The 17,567-nt window shown below is 43.9% G+C and overlaps 1 protein-coding gene across 1 annotated transcript in view; it reads right to left on the bottom strand.

The window, feature by feature from the left end:
- Window positions 1-3,427: 3,427 nt before the first annotated feature.
- CRHR1 (corticotropin releasing hormone receptor 1) overlaps window positions 3,428-17,567 on the bottom strand; it is a 2,003,326-nt gene continuing 1,989,186 nt past the window's right edge. Inside the window, exon 13 of the mRNA XM_069634091.1 lies at window positions 3,428-4,087. Within this exon, the coding sequence (XP_069490192.1) occupies window positions 3,947-4,087 (141 nt within the window). The 3' untranslated portion in view covers window positions 3,428-3,946. The remainder of the gene's footprint in view (window positions 4,088-17,567) is intronic.

Genomic DNA, 17,567 nt, shown 5'->3' with positions numbered 1-17,567 from the left:
GCATGGCCAGCACTAGGATTGACTGCCACCTTCCAACTCATGGCCAGCCATGACATTGATGAGACATCTGGTTCATGAATAAAAATGAGCCGGCCAATTATGCAGAAACTCTGGTCAGGGCACATTGTTGTTGCTTCTTATGTGACCACCACTGACATTATGAAGTTGTCCAAACACCACATCATGATGAAACTGAGTCTGAGACAATAACACTGCCGGAGCTAAGAAATAAGTTCCGGGGCTGAGCCCTGGCAAGCACCCCCACAAATGGAGCCTTGACTTAAGTTCTGCTAGGCGTTTTGGACTTCGCGAGTAGGATCTTCTGCTGTTGGCTGTGTGGAACATGGCTTTGCAGGCAAGTGGGAAGCCATTGTTTTGTGCTTGGAAGGCTGATTCATTTTTTGCATCCATGTTGGTCAATGCGGCTGAGAAGACCATGAAGAGAAAAGCATTCGGATGTTTCCTCCTTTGCGTCTGAAGTTAGAATGGCCAGAAGCATTAAATACAGGCAAATATTGACTGCATTTCAAGCATTTTGTTTGGTTGAAAAGAGGTCATGTGGAAATCTTAGCATTTGAACCATGACGCTTGATGGACCCCTAAAAATGCAGGAACGGGGCATAAAAAAGGCAGGACGCTTACCTTGAAATACGGTGTTACCATGGTAATGAGGCACTCAAGCTGCCACATGGTAGGACCGCGTGTTGGGACATTGTCAGAGCACCACAGCTGCGGGAGAGATGAACGTGCTGAGGTGGGCAGAGGCCTGGGGTCGTGTGCAGTGACTGGCGGGGAGACTTGGGAAAGCTGGCAAAGGTACACTGGTGATAGGAGCAGTGGGTGGGTAATCGCAGGTGCATTTTGTCTCGGGAGGATAGCTCAGCGGCAACGTGCTTGCCTTGGAAGCAAGACGACAAGGAGCAACACGGGTTCGATCCCTGGGTCCGCGCTTAGAAACCTCTGGGTATTAAGCGCGTTATAAATACCCTACCATATCATATCATGTCATATGTCAGACAGGTCGGTAGGGGTCTGAGTGAGCTGCAGATGACGTTTCCTAAAGTCCAGCTGTAGGATAGCAAACACGCATTAACGAAGATTAGTGCCTGGAATTCTGCCATTCTGATTAGCTGGACCATAGTTCATAAAGGGTGCTGATATGTATTAACCGCCATCAAAAACTGTGTTCATTTGGAGCGCAAAAAATCTAAAATCAAAAAAATAAAGCATGCGACTGGGACCGTTGTGTAAGCCTGGATCCTCTTCAAGGCAAGAAGCGGTACACAGAATACCGTAGTCAGGGATTCACAGGAGGTACTCCCTGTTCTTAGCTGACACAATATTGCCCTTCCAAGCTACTGAGATTTATTTCATACCTCCGTTTTAATATCCTTCCAACTAATAAATATCTTGGATCTTGGAATGGTATTGGACTTGAGGAACGACTGCAGATTGTGTCACTCTGAAATTGAAACGAGTCGACATATGCTGACGTAGTGTTCAGAGTCGACATATGCTGACACAGTGTTCTGTATTGCGAAGTAAATGTCAGAAGGGCTACCTGAAATGTTCAACCAGTGAGGTTGGTTTTGAGTCCGCCCAATTTGGGAGTACTATTTTTGGAGCTGATCCATTGATGATTGTGGCTGCCGCCTGTTGTATTCCTTCTGGTTGACGCTGTAGATTAGGACATGCTGATTCTGCGTTTTACATCAATGAATTTAGGCAAATGAATCTGGAAATCCTGATTGTACATAGAATGTTGATTGATTTTATTGTTTTTAGACATTACTTGGATGTTTTATCAATGTGGTCGGTTTTATTTCTATGTACATGCTTGTATCATGAATTAGTGTTTGGTTTTTGTATAGCACAAAGGGTTTTGTTTTAACCAAATATGCTTAAAAAAATAAATAAATGTAATTAAAAATCACCGACATCTTAGATCACGCGGCCGACTATTATATTCTACAGAAATAAATCACTCTGTATCAAAAACCAAGGGAGATCTGTCAGTCACCTTTAACAATGTGGCAATCTAACCTGGAAGAGTTGTGCAAAGGAGTTGCAAGTCATCCTCATCAAGTTGAATTTTTTGTCTGGTTTCATTGAATTAATTGTAAAACCCATATAAAGCCAATATTAATTGGAAGTGAATAGACACACATGTCACAAAGAAACACAGCTGCATTTCCTCAATTTCTTATTCTCTCTAGGAGAACTTCCACCATTCCTGTGCCTTATGGCCCGTCAATCGATGGCTTCATCAATGGCGGGTTTCAATTATGTGCTATAATGCTTGGGACCTGCACTAGTTGCCAAGAGTGCAATGACCCCGCCTGCATTGTGCAATCCTACTGTTCACGTTTCTGACCCAGGTTGAAGTAAAGCCTCCAGATGTCCTTCCTATTTATCAAACATCTGGACAATGGCCGGTAATCGGTTTGCAAATTTGGGTGCTCCCTGTAGTTTGAGCCATGGAAAGAAATTGCCCCACTGAATCCGAACCAGTGAGAGTCACCAACTGGAGAAAATCATGACTCAATCGACTGGATGACACTGATCTGCGCCGGGTGGTGCTCTCATGTTCAATTGTGCCCTTTTCCCACAAGCTAGGTTTCAGTATGGGGTAGGGAAGAGAAAAAACATGTTTGTCACTAACAGCAGCCCAGTGGTGAACGCGTGGCATTCAGGGCTAATTCTTCCTTGTGGCATCTGCCACCTGTGTTTGAGGACCACACTAGAGATTAGAACCACTTCCTGGGCAGAATCAGATCTTCATTTTAAAGGATTTGTACAGGTTGGTACTTGATAGTCTACCCATCACACATTCACCAACGAAAATGGTAAAACTGGTCTTCTGTACAGGTAATGACCAGGTTGTGGGTGGAAGCTGAGTGAATCAGTAGCACATTGGACCACAGCAGGGAGTAGAGATTAGCAGCACAGCACCAATGACCCATCCATCCTTGTCACTCATAACTCTTTGAAACCCAAGACGGGGAGTCCATTCTACCACTGAACCCTAAAAGAGATGTACGTTTGCCAACCACAACCATTTGCTCCATCTCTTGTGGCATCTTCCAACTCTTTGTGAAGGGTTTTACACCTGGGTAGAACCTTGGCATGTCACGGTTAGGGTCTGATGAAGCTCAGGTTATCTTAGTCTACCCACCCTGTACTCAGCACTGAAAATGGCGACTAGATTTGCAAAAGAAAGCATGACAAATTTATATATGGGAGTTTAGAAAACCAGAAGGTGTCTGGCCACTACCATGAACTAAGGTTTAGCAGCACAGCAGCAATCACCCATCCATCCTTCTTATAATCCTTCGAAACACAAGCATTGGAGCTCTCTGTTCCAGCACACTCAACACAAGGAATAGGATTCATGTACACTGTACACAGGAAAGACTTGGCCAACATCTCTCAGCATGGTCCTTGTATAATACATTGAAATTAAACTTTGTGCCAGTGAACCAGATATAAACCCAGGCCGGTACAGAACAGTAATAACAGTGATAGTAAACAGCAGTCTTTTTTAGGTTCTTGGGTGAGGCGTGTTCTTGTCTTGTGCAATCAGTACTAAAAGTAACACAACTGTGATATGTCCTCAATTTTGACATCCAAAGTCTCAGGCCAGATTAATTCTCTGGTGGGTCTAACCCGACTCTTTTCCTCTGTCTATCCCATTGTTCATTGATCCTCTACCACACTCAAAAAAAGTGAGAGTTCAAATCAACCGATTTGGGGCAATGAAGAAGTGCTGATTGAAGTGAGGAGCGGTGACCGCGGCTTGCCAACTTGTACACTGGCGATGGTGGTCATTGCCATGCCATTCTTTCCATCCCAACATGGCTGGCTCCCTTTGTGTACTATAGTTGGCCCCGGGTCTGGTCTGTAGTCTTTGCCCCATCTCAGAGGCTTTTCTTTACACAGTCGTTCCTCAGATAGCCGACGACTGCTTGATGCTGTGGAAGCTGACCCGAGTTGGGGAGGTTGGAATGGACATTGCGCGGGCCACGCGTGCACGGATGGAGTGCTTGTCCTGCCACCGATGCCACCGTTTCCGTACAGCTGACCTAACCTGTGGAGACATTTAAATGAAAGATTAAGTTAATGCAGCAGAACACATTCCATGTAAAATCTGGACAGTGCCTAACCGAAACAACCTGCATCTGAGATTAGAATTCCCAAAGAGGGGTCCACAACCTGTGGCCCACCAGATGTTCTGGAATAAGACTCCCATAATCCCACACCACTGACTACGTTAAGGCTGAGGATCAAGAAATCATTAGAGACAGACCAACCTTATATTGCATTCTGGAAAAATTCCAAGGGACTTTGACATAACATTAGAACGGTTCCCCGATATCTGCCACCAAACCAAGTTTGTTTGTTTCTTTCTTTCTTTATTTATATTGTGCACCAAACCTGGAGGTATCTAGGTGCGGTTACAAGTTACATAGGGATATGTAGACAATTATTGACAGTATATTATGAGTTGATACATCAGAGTTGCAAGTTACATCAGAAGTGGAATCTGTAACAAGTGAAGCATATATGGACAATTATTTACAGTAGATTGTGCGTTAATAATTTACATTGCATATTTACAAGATTACAGTGAAGCAGTTTGCAAAGGCGGCATGATTGTTCGCGTTACACATCTTGTGAGAAAAGCCATGTTTTAGTCTTGGTCCTAAAGCTGTAGAATGAAGGTTCTGCTCTGTGGGCTACAGCATTGCGTGCCACAATTTGGCTGACATAACAGGAAAGGTATTTTCCCCTGCTTTTTGCATCTTATATCTAGGAACCCTCAGACAATGTGAGTGTGAAGTTCTGGTAGGTCTTTCTGAAATGTTTTTAGCAAATTTGTTTGCTAGGTATTTTGGGGCCAAATTGATGAGGCATTTGTGAGTGAGGGTTAACGATTTGAAGCTAATTCTGTCCTTCACTGATAGCCAATTCATGTTACATCTGAAATGTGCTGCATTTTGGGAATGTTTAATGCAGTTCTTTGTGCGTTGTTTTGCAGTATTTGCAGTTTATTCAGGTTGTATTTCCTTGAACCTAAGTATAAGGCGTTACAGTAGTCTATTTTAGATAAGATTGATGCTTTAGCCAATGTAGTGCGGCTAGTTGTCGAGAGGAAATGTTTACATTCATTAATTAATTTACAAGTGTATGCAGTGGCAGACGCTGTGGCATTGACGTGTCTGTTCAGATTTAAGGCTGAGTGTAGATAAGAACCCATGGTTTTTACCTCCTTAGATACTTTAATATTATTGCCGTCAATGTTGAATGATTTAAACTGGCTGCTGAATTTATTCAGTCTTACGTTGATCCAATGAGGAGGAGCTCCGTCTTTTCATCATTAGGACATAGGCCTTGATTGGCCATCCATGCTTGGATAATGTGGTAGATTTGATTAAGCATGGTCAAGTCAATGTCATGGTCACCAGTGCTGGGAATGAGAATCTGGGTATCGTCCGCATAGTTGGTGTAGGTGACACCCAGATAGTTAAGGTCATCGAAGAGAGGTTTTGTGAAAATATTGTACCTTAGGGGGCGAGACACATGACCCCTGTGGTACTCTGCAGGTGATATGTGCAGGCTCGGATGATGCAGTTGAAGAGAAGACCCTTATGGTTCTATTGTCTAAGAAGGATTGAAACCAGGCAGTGGCTTCGGCGGATAAGTGGCCAGAGGAGGTCAAGTGGTTGCAAAGGACTTTGTGGTTAACTAAGTCAAATGCTGGCGAAAGAACCAGAAGGAGATGGAGGGCAAACTTCCCCTTGTCCTTTATCTCGTCCATTTGGTTTTTCAAGTCAATTAAAGCGGATTCGGTGCCGTGTTTAGGTCTAAAAACGGACTGTCATAGACCAAGGAGATTGTTAGTTTCAAGGTAAGCTTGAATTTGTAGGTAGGCTGTCCTATCTAGAATTTTCAAAAGGAATGATACAGTTGTTATTGATCTATAGTTAGTTGGGATATTGGGGTCAAGGTTAGGTTTTGTGAATAGAGGAAAGACCCATGCATCTTTTAGATTGGTTGGGACCTTGCAGGAGTCAAAAGAGCAATTTATTATGGTAGAGATGAACGGTGCTAGTTCTTTAGCGGCCTCTTTGATTATTGGTGCTGGACAGGTGTCCCCTTGGAATCTCAATGGCTTGAGAGAGGCTATTATGTTCTCAACTTCATGGATGGACACCGGGGTAAATTTGAAATGGTTACAAGGTTTTGTAGTGGAGGCTGTATGCGACTTCAGCAAGGGCGAGGCCCCGGCTAGATTACATTTTTTTGTTTCAATTTTCTCTTGTAGCGAAGAAAGTTTTGTCCTCGGTGCAAGTTTCTGTTGGAGGGTGTGATAAGGCGTTGGAAAGGAAGGAAGATCAGAGCCAGATCAAGATCAATTCCCCTTCATGTAATCAAACCAGGCCTCGGGATGATGTCATAATGAAGGGAGGGACATCACAGTTTATGAGAGACAGTCAACTGGACCAATGATGTTTTGTGCTGAACAAGAGAAAAGGGCAGTTCTATGATACTGGTGTTCTGATGCTGGCTGTACTGTGGTTTGGTTTTGAGCAGAGAAGAGAGTTGAAAGAGGCAACGGTTGCAGAGGAAGAGGCTACGTACGAGTGGGCATACCAGAGAAGTATTTTCCTTTCACTGTAAACAGCGCTAGATCTGCGGCAACGCTAAAAGTGCAGCTGTCAGGTCCGCGGCTCTCCTTCTTGGCCCCCACCCTTGCAAGGGAGGATCGAGTAGCGGCGTAAGCCTTCCTTTCCCTCTTTGAAGCCCGGCAGGGAGAAAGGGCCTGGACGGAATGACCAATCATCAGGCATCGGGTCCGCGGCTCTCTTTCTTGGTCCCCACCCTTGAGAGGGAGGATCGAGCCACGGCATAAGCCTTCCCATCCCTGTGCGAAGCCGGCATGGAGAGGGGCCCGTCTACCGCCTCCAATCAACTTCGCAGAATAGACAGAGGCAAACAGCTGACGGCTGCCACGGCCGTGCGGAGAACGATGAAAGATAAGGAACAGATAAGTGGTATATAGTGTGCTGAGAGAGTAAGAAGCTGAGAGATGAGTCATACGAACCTTTAGAGGTCCGTGCTGAAGAGTGAGAACGACGGGAGAGACTTTCATTTAAACGAAGGCTCTGCATTAAAGAAAGGGAATCGCACAAAAGGGGAAAAGAGACTTGTAAGTGGAGCCTTCCAAAAGGCTTGTTATATGAGTGACTTCCATATACTTAAAGGGCAGGGGCAGTGTTATGTATAACCAAAGAGGCTACAGAAGATAGACTGAATCCAGACCTGTTCAAGGAGGCCTCAGAGAACTATCAGAAATCAAAATTCTCGTGTGTCCATTTCCCCCCAAGGAATTTAACGTGACACTATCTCTGAATGTTCCCCACCTCCAAGTGTCCGAGTAACCTGCTACGAGTGTGACTGTTCTGAAGCATTCAGTCTCAAGTTTATAAATTGCTTATCTCCATGTTAATTTCCTGAGTTTTGAAGCTGTTATTCAAATAAATTAATCCGTAATGGCTCAAAGAGATACCTGATTGGTCTGCTCCTTACCACTTATTCACAGAGGGGTAGGGGATTCTAATTCTCTGAATATGATCAAGAGTTGTCTAATGTTTGAGTTAACTTTGTGAATTCGGTCATCATAGATATCCTTTTTTGTTTGAAGAATCTCAGATTTATATCTTGTGGAGATTTTGGATAGTTTATCCTTATTCTCTACTGTGGGGTTGTTTTTTTCCATAAGTATTCAATTTTTATTTTTTCGTTACGTAGTATTTTAAGATCAGGGGTGAATCAGGGGTTCAGATGTACTCGAGGCTTGCCTTTACACATTTTTAGAGGGGCTATTCTGGCAATAGCTTGTTTGATTGTGTCATTGTAACGTTCCACTAGAACTGTTGAGTCTGAACTAGTGATGGTAGGATTAGTAATAGGTTGGAGTAATGGTAATCATTTCTCCATTGTTATATTACGCTTGTTTCTCCTGAGTGCCGGAGGTGCCAATGGCAGCATAAGATTAGATTGTAGATTGTCTTATAAGGAGAAGGAGATAAGGTGATGGTCAGTCCAGGCAGAAGGTTTGTTGGATATAATATTGGTGTTACAATTAAGGTCGGCTAACCGTTCTAGGGTTCTTCCTTTAGTATGTGTTGGCCAGTTAATGCAGTGTTTGAAGCCTAATTCAGTGATGGTGTTGGCGCGTGCTAAGGCATTGCCGTCTTTTAGGTCATTGAGGCCTAGATTAAAGTCTCCTAGTATTAAAATGTCGTGTTTATGTTAAGTAGTGAGGTAGTATCTTCCTCAAACGTTGAGATGGGGCCATGTGGCCTGTATATTAGGTGCATAGTTATAGTTTGGGATGCTGTAAGAGGCAGATTGACTGATAGTAGTTCTCTTGAAGGGAACAGGAGTTGTGGGTGGACCCTTAGTTTCAATTTAGTTTTCGCAAAGAAGGCAATACCGCCTCCTCTGGCATTTTCTCTATCTAATCTTAGTATGGTGAAGTTTTCTGCTATAGCTAGTGATAATATTGGGCCTGCAGCAGCATGAAGCCAGCTCTCAGTTATGGCTAGGCAATCTAGTTGGTTAGCGGTAATGAGGTCAGCAATGTCTAATGCACGAGTAACCATAGATCTGCCATTTATTAGTGCCCCTTTGATGAACGGTATGTCGGTTGGATTTTGACAGTGGCAGGTTGTTTTTTGACCGGCAGAATTACTAATAGGGGTGTTGTAGTTAGGTTTTTGTTTAGTTCTCTTCTTTGGTGAGCTAAGGCTGTTAGGTTTATCGCTATGAGTAGATGGTGATTGATGGGCATTTCCTAGTCTTGATCCTAACCTATAATTTTGAGTGTTAGTGGAGCACGGTTGGTTAGGGGTTGGTTTGGTGGCATATAATTTGATCCATTGTGCTGGGGATGGTGGAAAGGTCTAGTGGTTGTGTTCCCAATGGGGAGGTCAGGAACTCGTTGAAGAGGTGGTAGGAACTTAGTCAGTGGAATGAGATCTGACTGTGGTAGTGGTAAGGTCATAGTAAGGGATAACTGAGGTGCAAATGACATAATCAATTTAGTTTTGACTGTGACCCCCGCACTGTGTATTTGGGTGTGGGCAATGGAGGCAGTGGTATGTGACGGTAGTGTTAGTGCGATGAGCGAGCTGAACAATTTCATTATACGCAAGATATTAGTAGGACACAAGTACCTGACTTGGGAGTCGGTTTAGTCTCCATATAAAATTAGAAGTCCTAGCACTTTATTTGGCAACGAACTAGATCTGTACAGCGTATGCAAGTATTAACTAAAAGTGTGCATCAAATTCACATTAAGCAGAGTCTAACTAAGTGGCAGTAACTAAGTGTAAGATTGGCTGAGTTCAGTGCCAACAAGATGTGTTAGGCATTGGCAGTGGTCGGGAAATAACACAGGCTCAATTCAAAGCTAACAAAAAGCAACAGGCATTGGCATTGGCCGGCAAGTAGCATGGGCTCAGTACAAAGCTAAAAAAATGCATTAGACATTGGTAGTGGGCACCAAATAACATGGGCTAAATTCAAAGCTAACAAAAAGCAACAGGCATTGGTAGGCCAGTAGATAACATGGGCTCAATTCAAAACAAACAAAATGCGATAGGCACTGGCAGCGGGCGGCAAATAACATGGGCTCAATGCAAAGCTAGCAAGATGCAATAGGCATTAGCACTGATCGGCAGATAACATGGGCTCATTTTCGAAGCTAACAAAAAACAACAGGCATTGGTAGTGGCCGGTAGATAACACGTGGAATTCAAAGCTAGCAAAATGCGATAGCCATTGGCAGTGGCCGGCAAGTAGCATGGGCTAAGTTCCAGGCTAATAAAATGCATTCGACATTGGTAGTGGGCGGCAAGTAGCATGGGCTCAATACAAAGCTAACAAAATGCATTATCGATTATGCCGATAGGGTGCGTAATATAGCACAGATAGTTAGCAAAGCAGTTTTTGTGGGGTTACTGCGTGAATTGGGTGAATGTGGAAGTATCGATCAGGCTACTTCTATCAATCAGAGAAATTGGGCCCTAGAGTTGAAACCGTCCTGCACTAAGCTCTGGCTATTTAGTGCTGCTCTAGATGGTGATGCAAAGTCACCGGTAGTGGTTGAGGTGAAGCCCACACCTCCTTGTATTATTGGATAGGGGGGAATTTCCTGGTTACCTCGCAGTTTTGAATTTTGAAAAAGTAGATTTTCCACACTCTTTTTTGCGTTATGGCAAGTGCAGGTTTATTTATCAATTTGAGTGTGGACTCATAGTCCCAATTGTGGTCAGGCGACACGTGTTTCGACCTTGTGGGTCTTTATCAAGGCTAGGGTATTGACCGGCAACTAACCGAGGAAGCAACAGATCTGACAACAACTAAATTCTTAAGGGCCACTGGGGATCCCAGCAGGACCTGCATAGACCACCCAAAGGACCCCACCGGGGGAAAGACTCAATGAATACCCTAGCCTTGATAAAGACCCACAAGGTCAAAACACGTGGGTGGAAAATCTGCTTTTTCAAAATTCAAAACTGCGAGGTAGTCAGGAAAATCCACCCTACTTTTAGCAATCGTAGGCAAGGGGGGTACATACGGGATTGTCTTGCGTGTCCAGGTAAGTCCTTTGGTTCAGAATGATAGTAGGGTAGTTGTGGCAGCACTGTGTTATGATGGTGCCAGAAACATAAAAAATGGCTGCAAAACCCTTGTGCGTGCCAAAACCTCTGAAAATCGTGCTTTGCAAAGCACAAAAAGATGGCTGCACAATCTGCCACGCATGTTGTCAGTGGTGGAACAGAGATCTCACTCCTGGAATATGTCACTGGGCTCCACAACAAGTGAAAATGGAGTACAGAAGGAAAAAACAGTGTTTTGCTAAGGAAACCCCAAAATCCTGCTTTAAATCCCTTTTTTTCTTGGTTGCTGAAGCTGCAAAATGCCGGTACAAAACACCCTCAAGCATCCAAAATTCTTGCTGGGTGCTACAATTGACTTAGTTTAAGAAATCACTGTGAACTTGCAAGGTCCTGAAAAGCTGAAAGCATAAAGGGATTTCCACAGCAAAAGGCCTGTCTGTGGATGTCGAAATCTCTGTGCAGCAGAGGACTGCTGGGATGACAGCTGTCAAGAGCCTGCCTGATTAAACTACATGTATAAACTGAAATCAAATGTTTGCAATCTAAGAGGCCTGGTACTGAGAGTAACCTATCTGTAATTGTTTTGATCCCATGGTTTAAAATCTTGAATCAGAATTCTAGCTGCTATTTGAAATCACAAGTTTGTTTTAAGCTAAGGGAAAATGCAACAGAATTAATAAATCAAGCTTGGCTAAAAGCTTCCAAACTGGAATATCAGGTTTCTCCACAGATGGATGGCATTTCCCCCCACCAGGAAATCACACCCAAGCGGTAATTATAGGGTTTGGAAAGAACTTGGTCTACAGAGGCAAAAGGGAACAATGAACAGCTGCTACTAAGGAAATGTGGGGTGTGAGTACAGTTGTAAATGGCCTCTGCCAAGAGCAAACAGGGAGGAGACTGCTTCTGAACTGCAGGGAGACAAAAAGACGCTGAGACAAACAACTATCTGTGGCTGAACCTTCACAAAGAATATTTTTTTTAAAAGACTTATAATTTGCCAGTGAAAATGGTACCAAATATAAAAGTAACAGATTGGTGAATCTAAATTTTCGCTGCACGTTTCAAGAGGATGCAAAATCGTGTGACATGTTCTGGAAAAAAACGTCAGAAACTGTGATTTTACACAAAATGTATTGCTGCTAGAAGTATGAAACTTTATACACTGATGCCCATGTTAAACGTGCACACTTGTAGACATTTGCTTAAAAAGTGGACATTGTGTTCCTGATGAACAGGGCAAAATTCTGTGAAAAGCCGAGACAAGATCCCACAGCTATGAGGTTTTGAGAATAGCTGCCATATAAAATATTTAATCTGGATATGTGATTCTTATAGAGGTTGCACACGTGTAAATATGTATGGTGTCAAAAGTAGATTTTGTGTTCAAGGGGTGAGGGGTGGATTCTCAGCCTCATAGAATCACACCATAAAGGTGACACACTGTTTTTCTCCTCCTATCAAGGCAGAGAGGAGACCCTGGCCCTATCACCTGTCAAAGGGTCAAGTTTAGGCTAAAATAGCACATACACCCCTTTATCATAGCATAAATAGAGACAGCTCACCACTCAAAAGGATAGACAGATTCACTGACTATCCCGATGCTGGCGGAGCACCCTGCTGCTGAACTCTACATCTTCCTTGCTCCAGACTGCAGAAACTTGGCAAAGCAGAACCCCATTGCATAGCTGAACCATTTTCAGCTAGGCCTCAAATTCCAGAACCAGAACCCCACAAACCTAAGGGGAAGCATCAAAATACAGCCGGGCTGCGCTGTACTGCTTGCCTGCTGAAATAATTATCATCAGAACCAAGAAGGGCAGATCCAATTTAGTCCAGTCCTGTGCCTTTCTGTGACCAGAGTGCTTTGCAGATCCAGTCCAGTCCTGTGCTGTGACCAGAGCGCCTTGCTGATTGCAGATCCAATATGGTGTGCCAAGCTGTCTGTCCCAGAACCAGATCCCATTCCCTGACCAGAATCTTGACGGACCAGAATCCTGACGGTTCAGTTTAAAAACATTTCTAGTGAGTATCTATAGAAAGAACTGTGTCACTAGCATGTGTACCTTGCTTAGTCAGTCCCTGTCTTAAAACCCATCCTATCTTGTATTCAGAACCTGTATTGTTAGGAGTATTTTTGAATTGTCTGAACTCTCAATCCAATCCCTCCTATCTTCCTCCTGTACTAGTATTTCTAAACTATCCTTGCGCTGATCTTTTCTCATCTGAAAAAGGTAAGTCCTTTTCAGGCAGTCATTCTGATCAAGTAGCTTTGTTTCTGTGGGGTATTCATTGTGTTCATAGTCATCCACTAGTGTAAAAAACCCATTGTCATTTTAAAGTGCACTCCTGTTTTCCATTCTTGCGCCTATCTTGCGCCTATCTCGAAAAAACGACCTCCACTAAAACGTCTCTAACTTCCTCAGTTTTTCAACTTCTGCTGGTAGCTAACATCCACAGCTTTAAATCGCATCTCAAACCGCATCCCAAATCCATACGTTCTCCCGTTATCGCGATTATCACACAGTGCAAAGCTTGCCGCAAATTTCGTTTTTGGGAAATTCTGACATGTGTAAAACAGCTTTTGATTGCTTCCGACTTGAATTTTAAGATTTCAAATTGTTTCTGGGTATTAAATCATTGCTTGTGTTTGTGTGCAACTATCCAAAGCAGCACCCATAAGAATTTATAGTATCAGCATTTCTGACCATATTTAGTTTTTACCCAGTTCATTCTAAGATAACTCTAAAAGCCATTCTGACAGCTTGACAGTCAATTCTGTTTTTCTCTTGTATTTGCTGGGGGAAAGTGGGATTGATATTTTGTGTGAATTCTGCCATTCCTGAATACCTGCTCTCTCCTCCTATCTCTTTACATTGCCTATTGGGGGTTCAGGGGTGTGCAGGGGGAACCTTTAACCACAGTGCTATCTGATCTGCACACACACACAAAAGTATTCTTTCTGTGCTGAATTGTTTGCTCACTATTACTCCTTGTGTATTAAAGAGATTATTCAGTGTTACATCACTCCATTGGTGATTATTGTGTACCCATTAAAACATAGTGTGAGTAAATTGTAAACACATAAATAAATATTGTAACTTTGCAAACCAGCCTGATTCCTGGTTCAGTGTGACCGGGGGGTGGGGGGGTCGTTCCAGAAGAGGGGCATGATATGAGTGGTACATCGTTCAGAATAAAGAACTTTTAGACAAAAATAAATAAGGATTTCAGTTGTGCATTACACGCTAGGCATTGACTTGGGTGTGTGCCGGATTGAAATCACTTACACAACAGTTGTGCACTGCACAGTGACAAAATGGGCAGCAATCCAAGCTCTGTGGCCCTAACGGCCCAGACAGGCACAGACATGCCTTGTGAATCAGGCCTTAGGAAGCGAGGCTGGCTTCCGCCTGATGGTCACGAGGATTGGTTAATGTAGACTAACCAATCAGTTGTTGGAGCTAGGCCGACCATGTAGGTGGAGCGTTATTTGGAGCTGCGAAGAAACGAGGCAGCCATTTGCAACAGGCCGAGATGAAGCAGATTCAAAGCACGATTTTATGAGCATAGAAATTAAGAAGCTTTCTCATCCTCATATGCTCTTTTAGAGGCAGATGAGAGCCGGTGCTCGGTGACTATGATATTTTAAAATCAGTGGCGATGCATGCATGCATATTCAATTGTGCAGTACTTGTTCTCACCGGAAGGGTGCTGGTTCTCGGGAAGTCTTGTTCTGCAGCTTTGGGGACCTGGAGGAGAGGGCTCCTGCCCTCTCTGTAGCATTGGACGGACAAGTGACTCAGAGATTGTACTGTTATGTAGCAATTGTGACTATCGCTTGAAGGCTGCTGCTATCTGGAGCAAAAGGGAATGGTTATTTCCCTTAAGGATCTTGGTCAGCGTGTGACATCAGTCTTGGCCTTTGGAACAGGGAGATGGCATTTCAGTAAAGTTGAGCTGAACCTGGCAGTACAGGAAGTCTTATATGAGGTGGTTCCCAACTAACGTGACCTTCCAATGAGCGTGCAACATTGCACGGATGCCGGGAAGCACCTGGAAACCGTGATTATGGGCGTTTTCCCACATTTGACAATTTTTCATGGGTGTTCCTAGCACACGGCAGGAAGTGCAGGCAATCTGCATACGTCTCTGTCTGCATTGGTAGTCAAATGCCAGCAGAGAAGTTGGGATCCCTGCAGGTTCTGGCATATTTCTTGCACATGCTAAAGGTAGATACAGTTTCTAGGGATCCATTGTAATGGCAGTCACCATTACTGACCTCTAACATGTGCATGTGTACATGTTGTGGCGATTGAAGCAGATTCATTGCATGATACTGTGTTAAGCACAGCAACACAGCGTACACTGGGGTTCCTCTACAACTGCATCATGCTGCATTATTAGAATCTTACACAAAGAGTTGCATCATGGAACCTGTAGTGTTGCACTGTTCCTGATGGATGTTCCATCTCAGGCACAATGAGGCTGCAAGAGCAATAATGTTAAGGACATTGGTCCCCCTTGAGTTGAATGACCATGAAAGGACATGGTGGTGTAGGCTGACCACCTTCCAGGTTCCGAAAACGTTAAGGTGTCTTGAAATGGAGGTTTCCCCTCATACAATCTTTCTTTTTCTCAATATGCAGCAAAAGAGTTATTGTCCGAACAGCTGGACATAAGAATGATCAGGTCATGATGGGATAAACGGCTATGTCAGTGAGCGGGCCATCAATACTGTAGAGTGCTGTCCATGGATTGGGGTTCATCACCCACATTTTTTTTTCAAATGAGTGCCAGGTCAGGCTGCCTCGAAGAGCATGATCGCGTTCTTCACAAGGTCTGGCAGGAAATGTTCCCTATCGGTCACTATTGTATTGCCTAACATGTATTGGGTCTTGCTTGTAGGGCTGAGAGCACTACCCAACTGCTTCTGTGTGTGCGATTCCTACATCCAGTGATCAGAGTGGGGCCTATTCCTTCTACTAAACCCTCGTGTCATGTGCGCCCTCAATCTATTAACTCAAGTATAATCCCTACTTCCACTAACCTGTATGCGCTCCCTCATTAAAGTAACATGTGTTCCGTGCCCCTTCCACTAATCCATGTTTGAACCCTCTTCCACGAATCTGCATGTCCTCCTTCGTTTCACAGCCTAGATGTGCTGGCACCTTCTATTAACCCATGTTAATGTTAATGTTAAAGGACATTTGTACCGCGCACTATCACCACCGGAGTGGTCCCCTGGCACTCTGGCGGCTCTGAAAAAGGGGAGGAGAGGGGGTGGGTTAATGGGAATAAGCTGGAAAAGTGCAAGAGAGCAGTGATGTGCTGTTGGCAGCCTCAGCCTGGTGGGTCCGTCGGCTGGGCTTGGGGTGTTTTATGGTCCGTAGCCGTCGTGTGCTGTTGTGCAGGTCTATGTGTGGTTTGTTTTGTTGTTGCATTGTTGTGAAGTTTGTGCGGAGTGCTGCGTTTAAGGCTCGTGGTTGTGTTTGGTTATAGTTTGAGAGGTGTATGCAGAGGGATGGAATTGTTAGTTGGTTGGTTAGTTGGCATTGCTGTCCTTGCAATTGTGGGATTCCATCTAGGTCAGGTACATGCTAACAGTCACTTTTCTATCTAGATGCCGCGCAAGCTAGGTTCATAATTCTAAGTGTGGTGCATGCTAAGAATCACATATGCTAACAACCACATTTCTGTCTAGATTCGGCGCAGACTAAACTTGAGAAATTTCATCTAACTGTGCCATGTGCTAGCCACCCTATTTCTATCTGGATGCGACGCGGGCTAAGCTTGAGAATTACATGTAAGTGTGGCACATGCTAACAATCGCATTTCAGTCTAGATTTGGTGCCGACTAGACTTGCGATTCCTACATCCAGTGATCAGAGTGGGGCCTATTCCTTCCACTAAACCCTCGTGTCATGTGCGCCCTCAATCTATTAACTGAAGTATAATCCCTACTTCCACTAACCTGTATGCGCTCCCTCATTAAAGTAACATGTGTTCCTTGCTCCTTCCCCTAATCCCTACTTCCACTAACCTGTATGCGCTCCCTCATTAAAGTAACATGTTTGATTCTTCCTGCCACTAACCCATGATGGCCCCCCTTTCCACTCACTCTCCACTGACAGGATGTATGATCAGTTCGTCCATTAGCGCATACTTAATTCCTTCTTTCCACAAACTAGTGTATGCCCCCTTGTTACATTAAACAATGTGTGACCACTTGATTCTACTGACCCGTATGAGTTAATCTCTTCCACTCTCATCTGTCTGGTCGCACTTTCTCTGTTCCTTGGACTGGCCACTCTTATTCTGTTCTCCCTCTATCTCACGGTGTCCATCAAGGCTCTGTCCTTGGTGCCCTCCTTTTGACCCTCTAGATTTCTTCCCTTGGGTCTCTTCTTTCAGCTTTTCCTATCATCTACACGCTGACGGTTGTCAAGTTTCTCTGTCTTTTTTCTTCTCTTTTACTGATTACAGTCACTACTCTTTATCTGCCTGCCTTCTGGCCATACAAGCATGGATGTCTCCTTGCTACCTTCACCGCAACTCTTTGAGGACTGAGGTTCCTTTCTTTCCTCCCAACACTATCCCATCTCCAATCTCACCTCTCTCTATTTCGTTTCCCCCATCTTCTTTGCCCATTTCCCCATCTGCACGTAACATAGGTGTTGTCTTTGATTACTCACTTTCTTTTTTGACTCATATTTCTACTATCTCACGTTCATGTCGTTATCAATTATAAAACATTTGGAAGGCTCGCCACTTTCTCACCTTTCCTGCCTCTAAGATTCTTATGTCCTCCTGTGTTTTTTCCCACCTTTTTTTATTGCTTCTCTCTTCTGTCTTACTTCTGCTTATCTTGCTCTT

The sequence above is a fragment of the Ambystoma mexicanum genome, chromosome 13, assembly GCF_040938575.1.
Source record: "Ambystoma mexicanum isolate Mex_15411 chromosome 13, UKY_AmexF1_1, whole genome shotgun sequence".
Taxonomy (NCBI): Eukaryota; Metazoa; Chordata; class Amphibia; order Caudata; family Ambystomatidae; genus Ambystoma; species Ambystoma mexicanum.
Note: the sequence above shows the minus strand (reverse complement) of the source record. Positions and strands in the feature narration are given on the sequence as shown.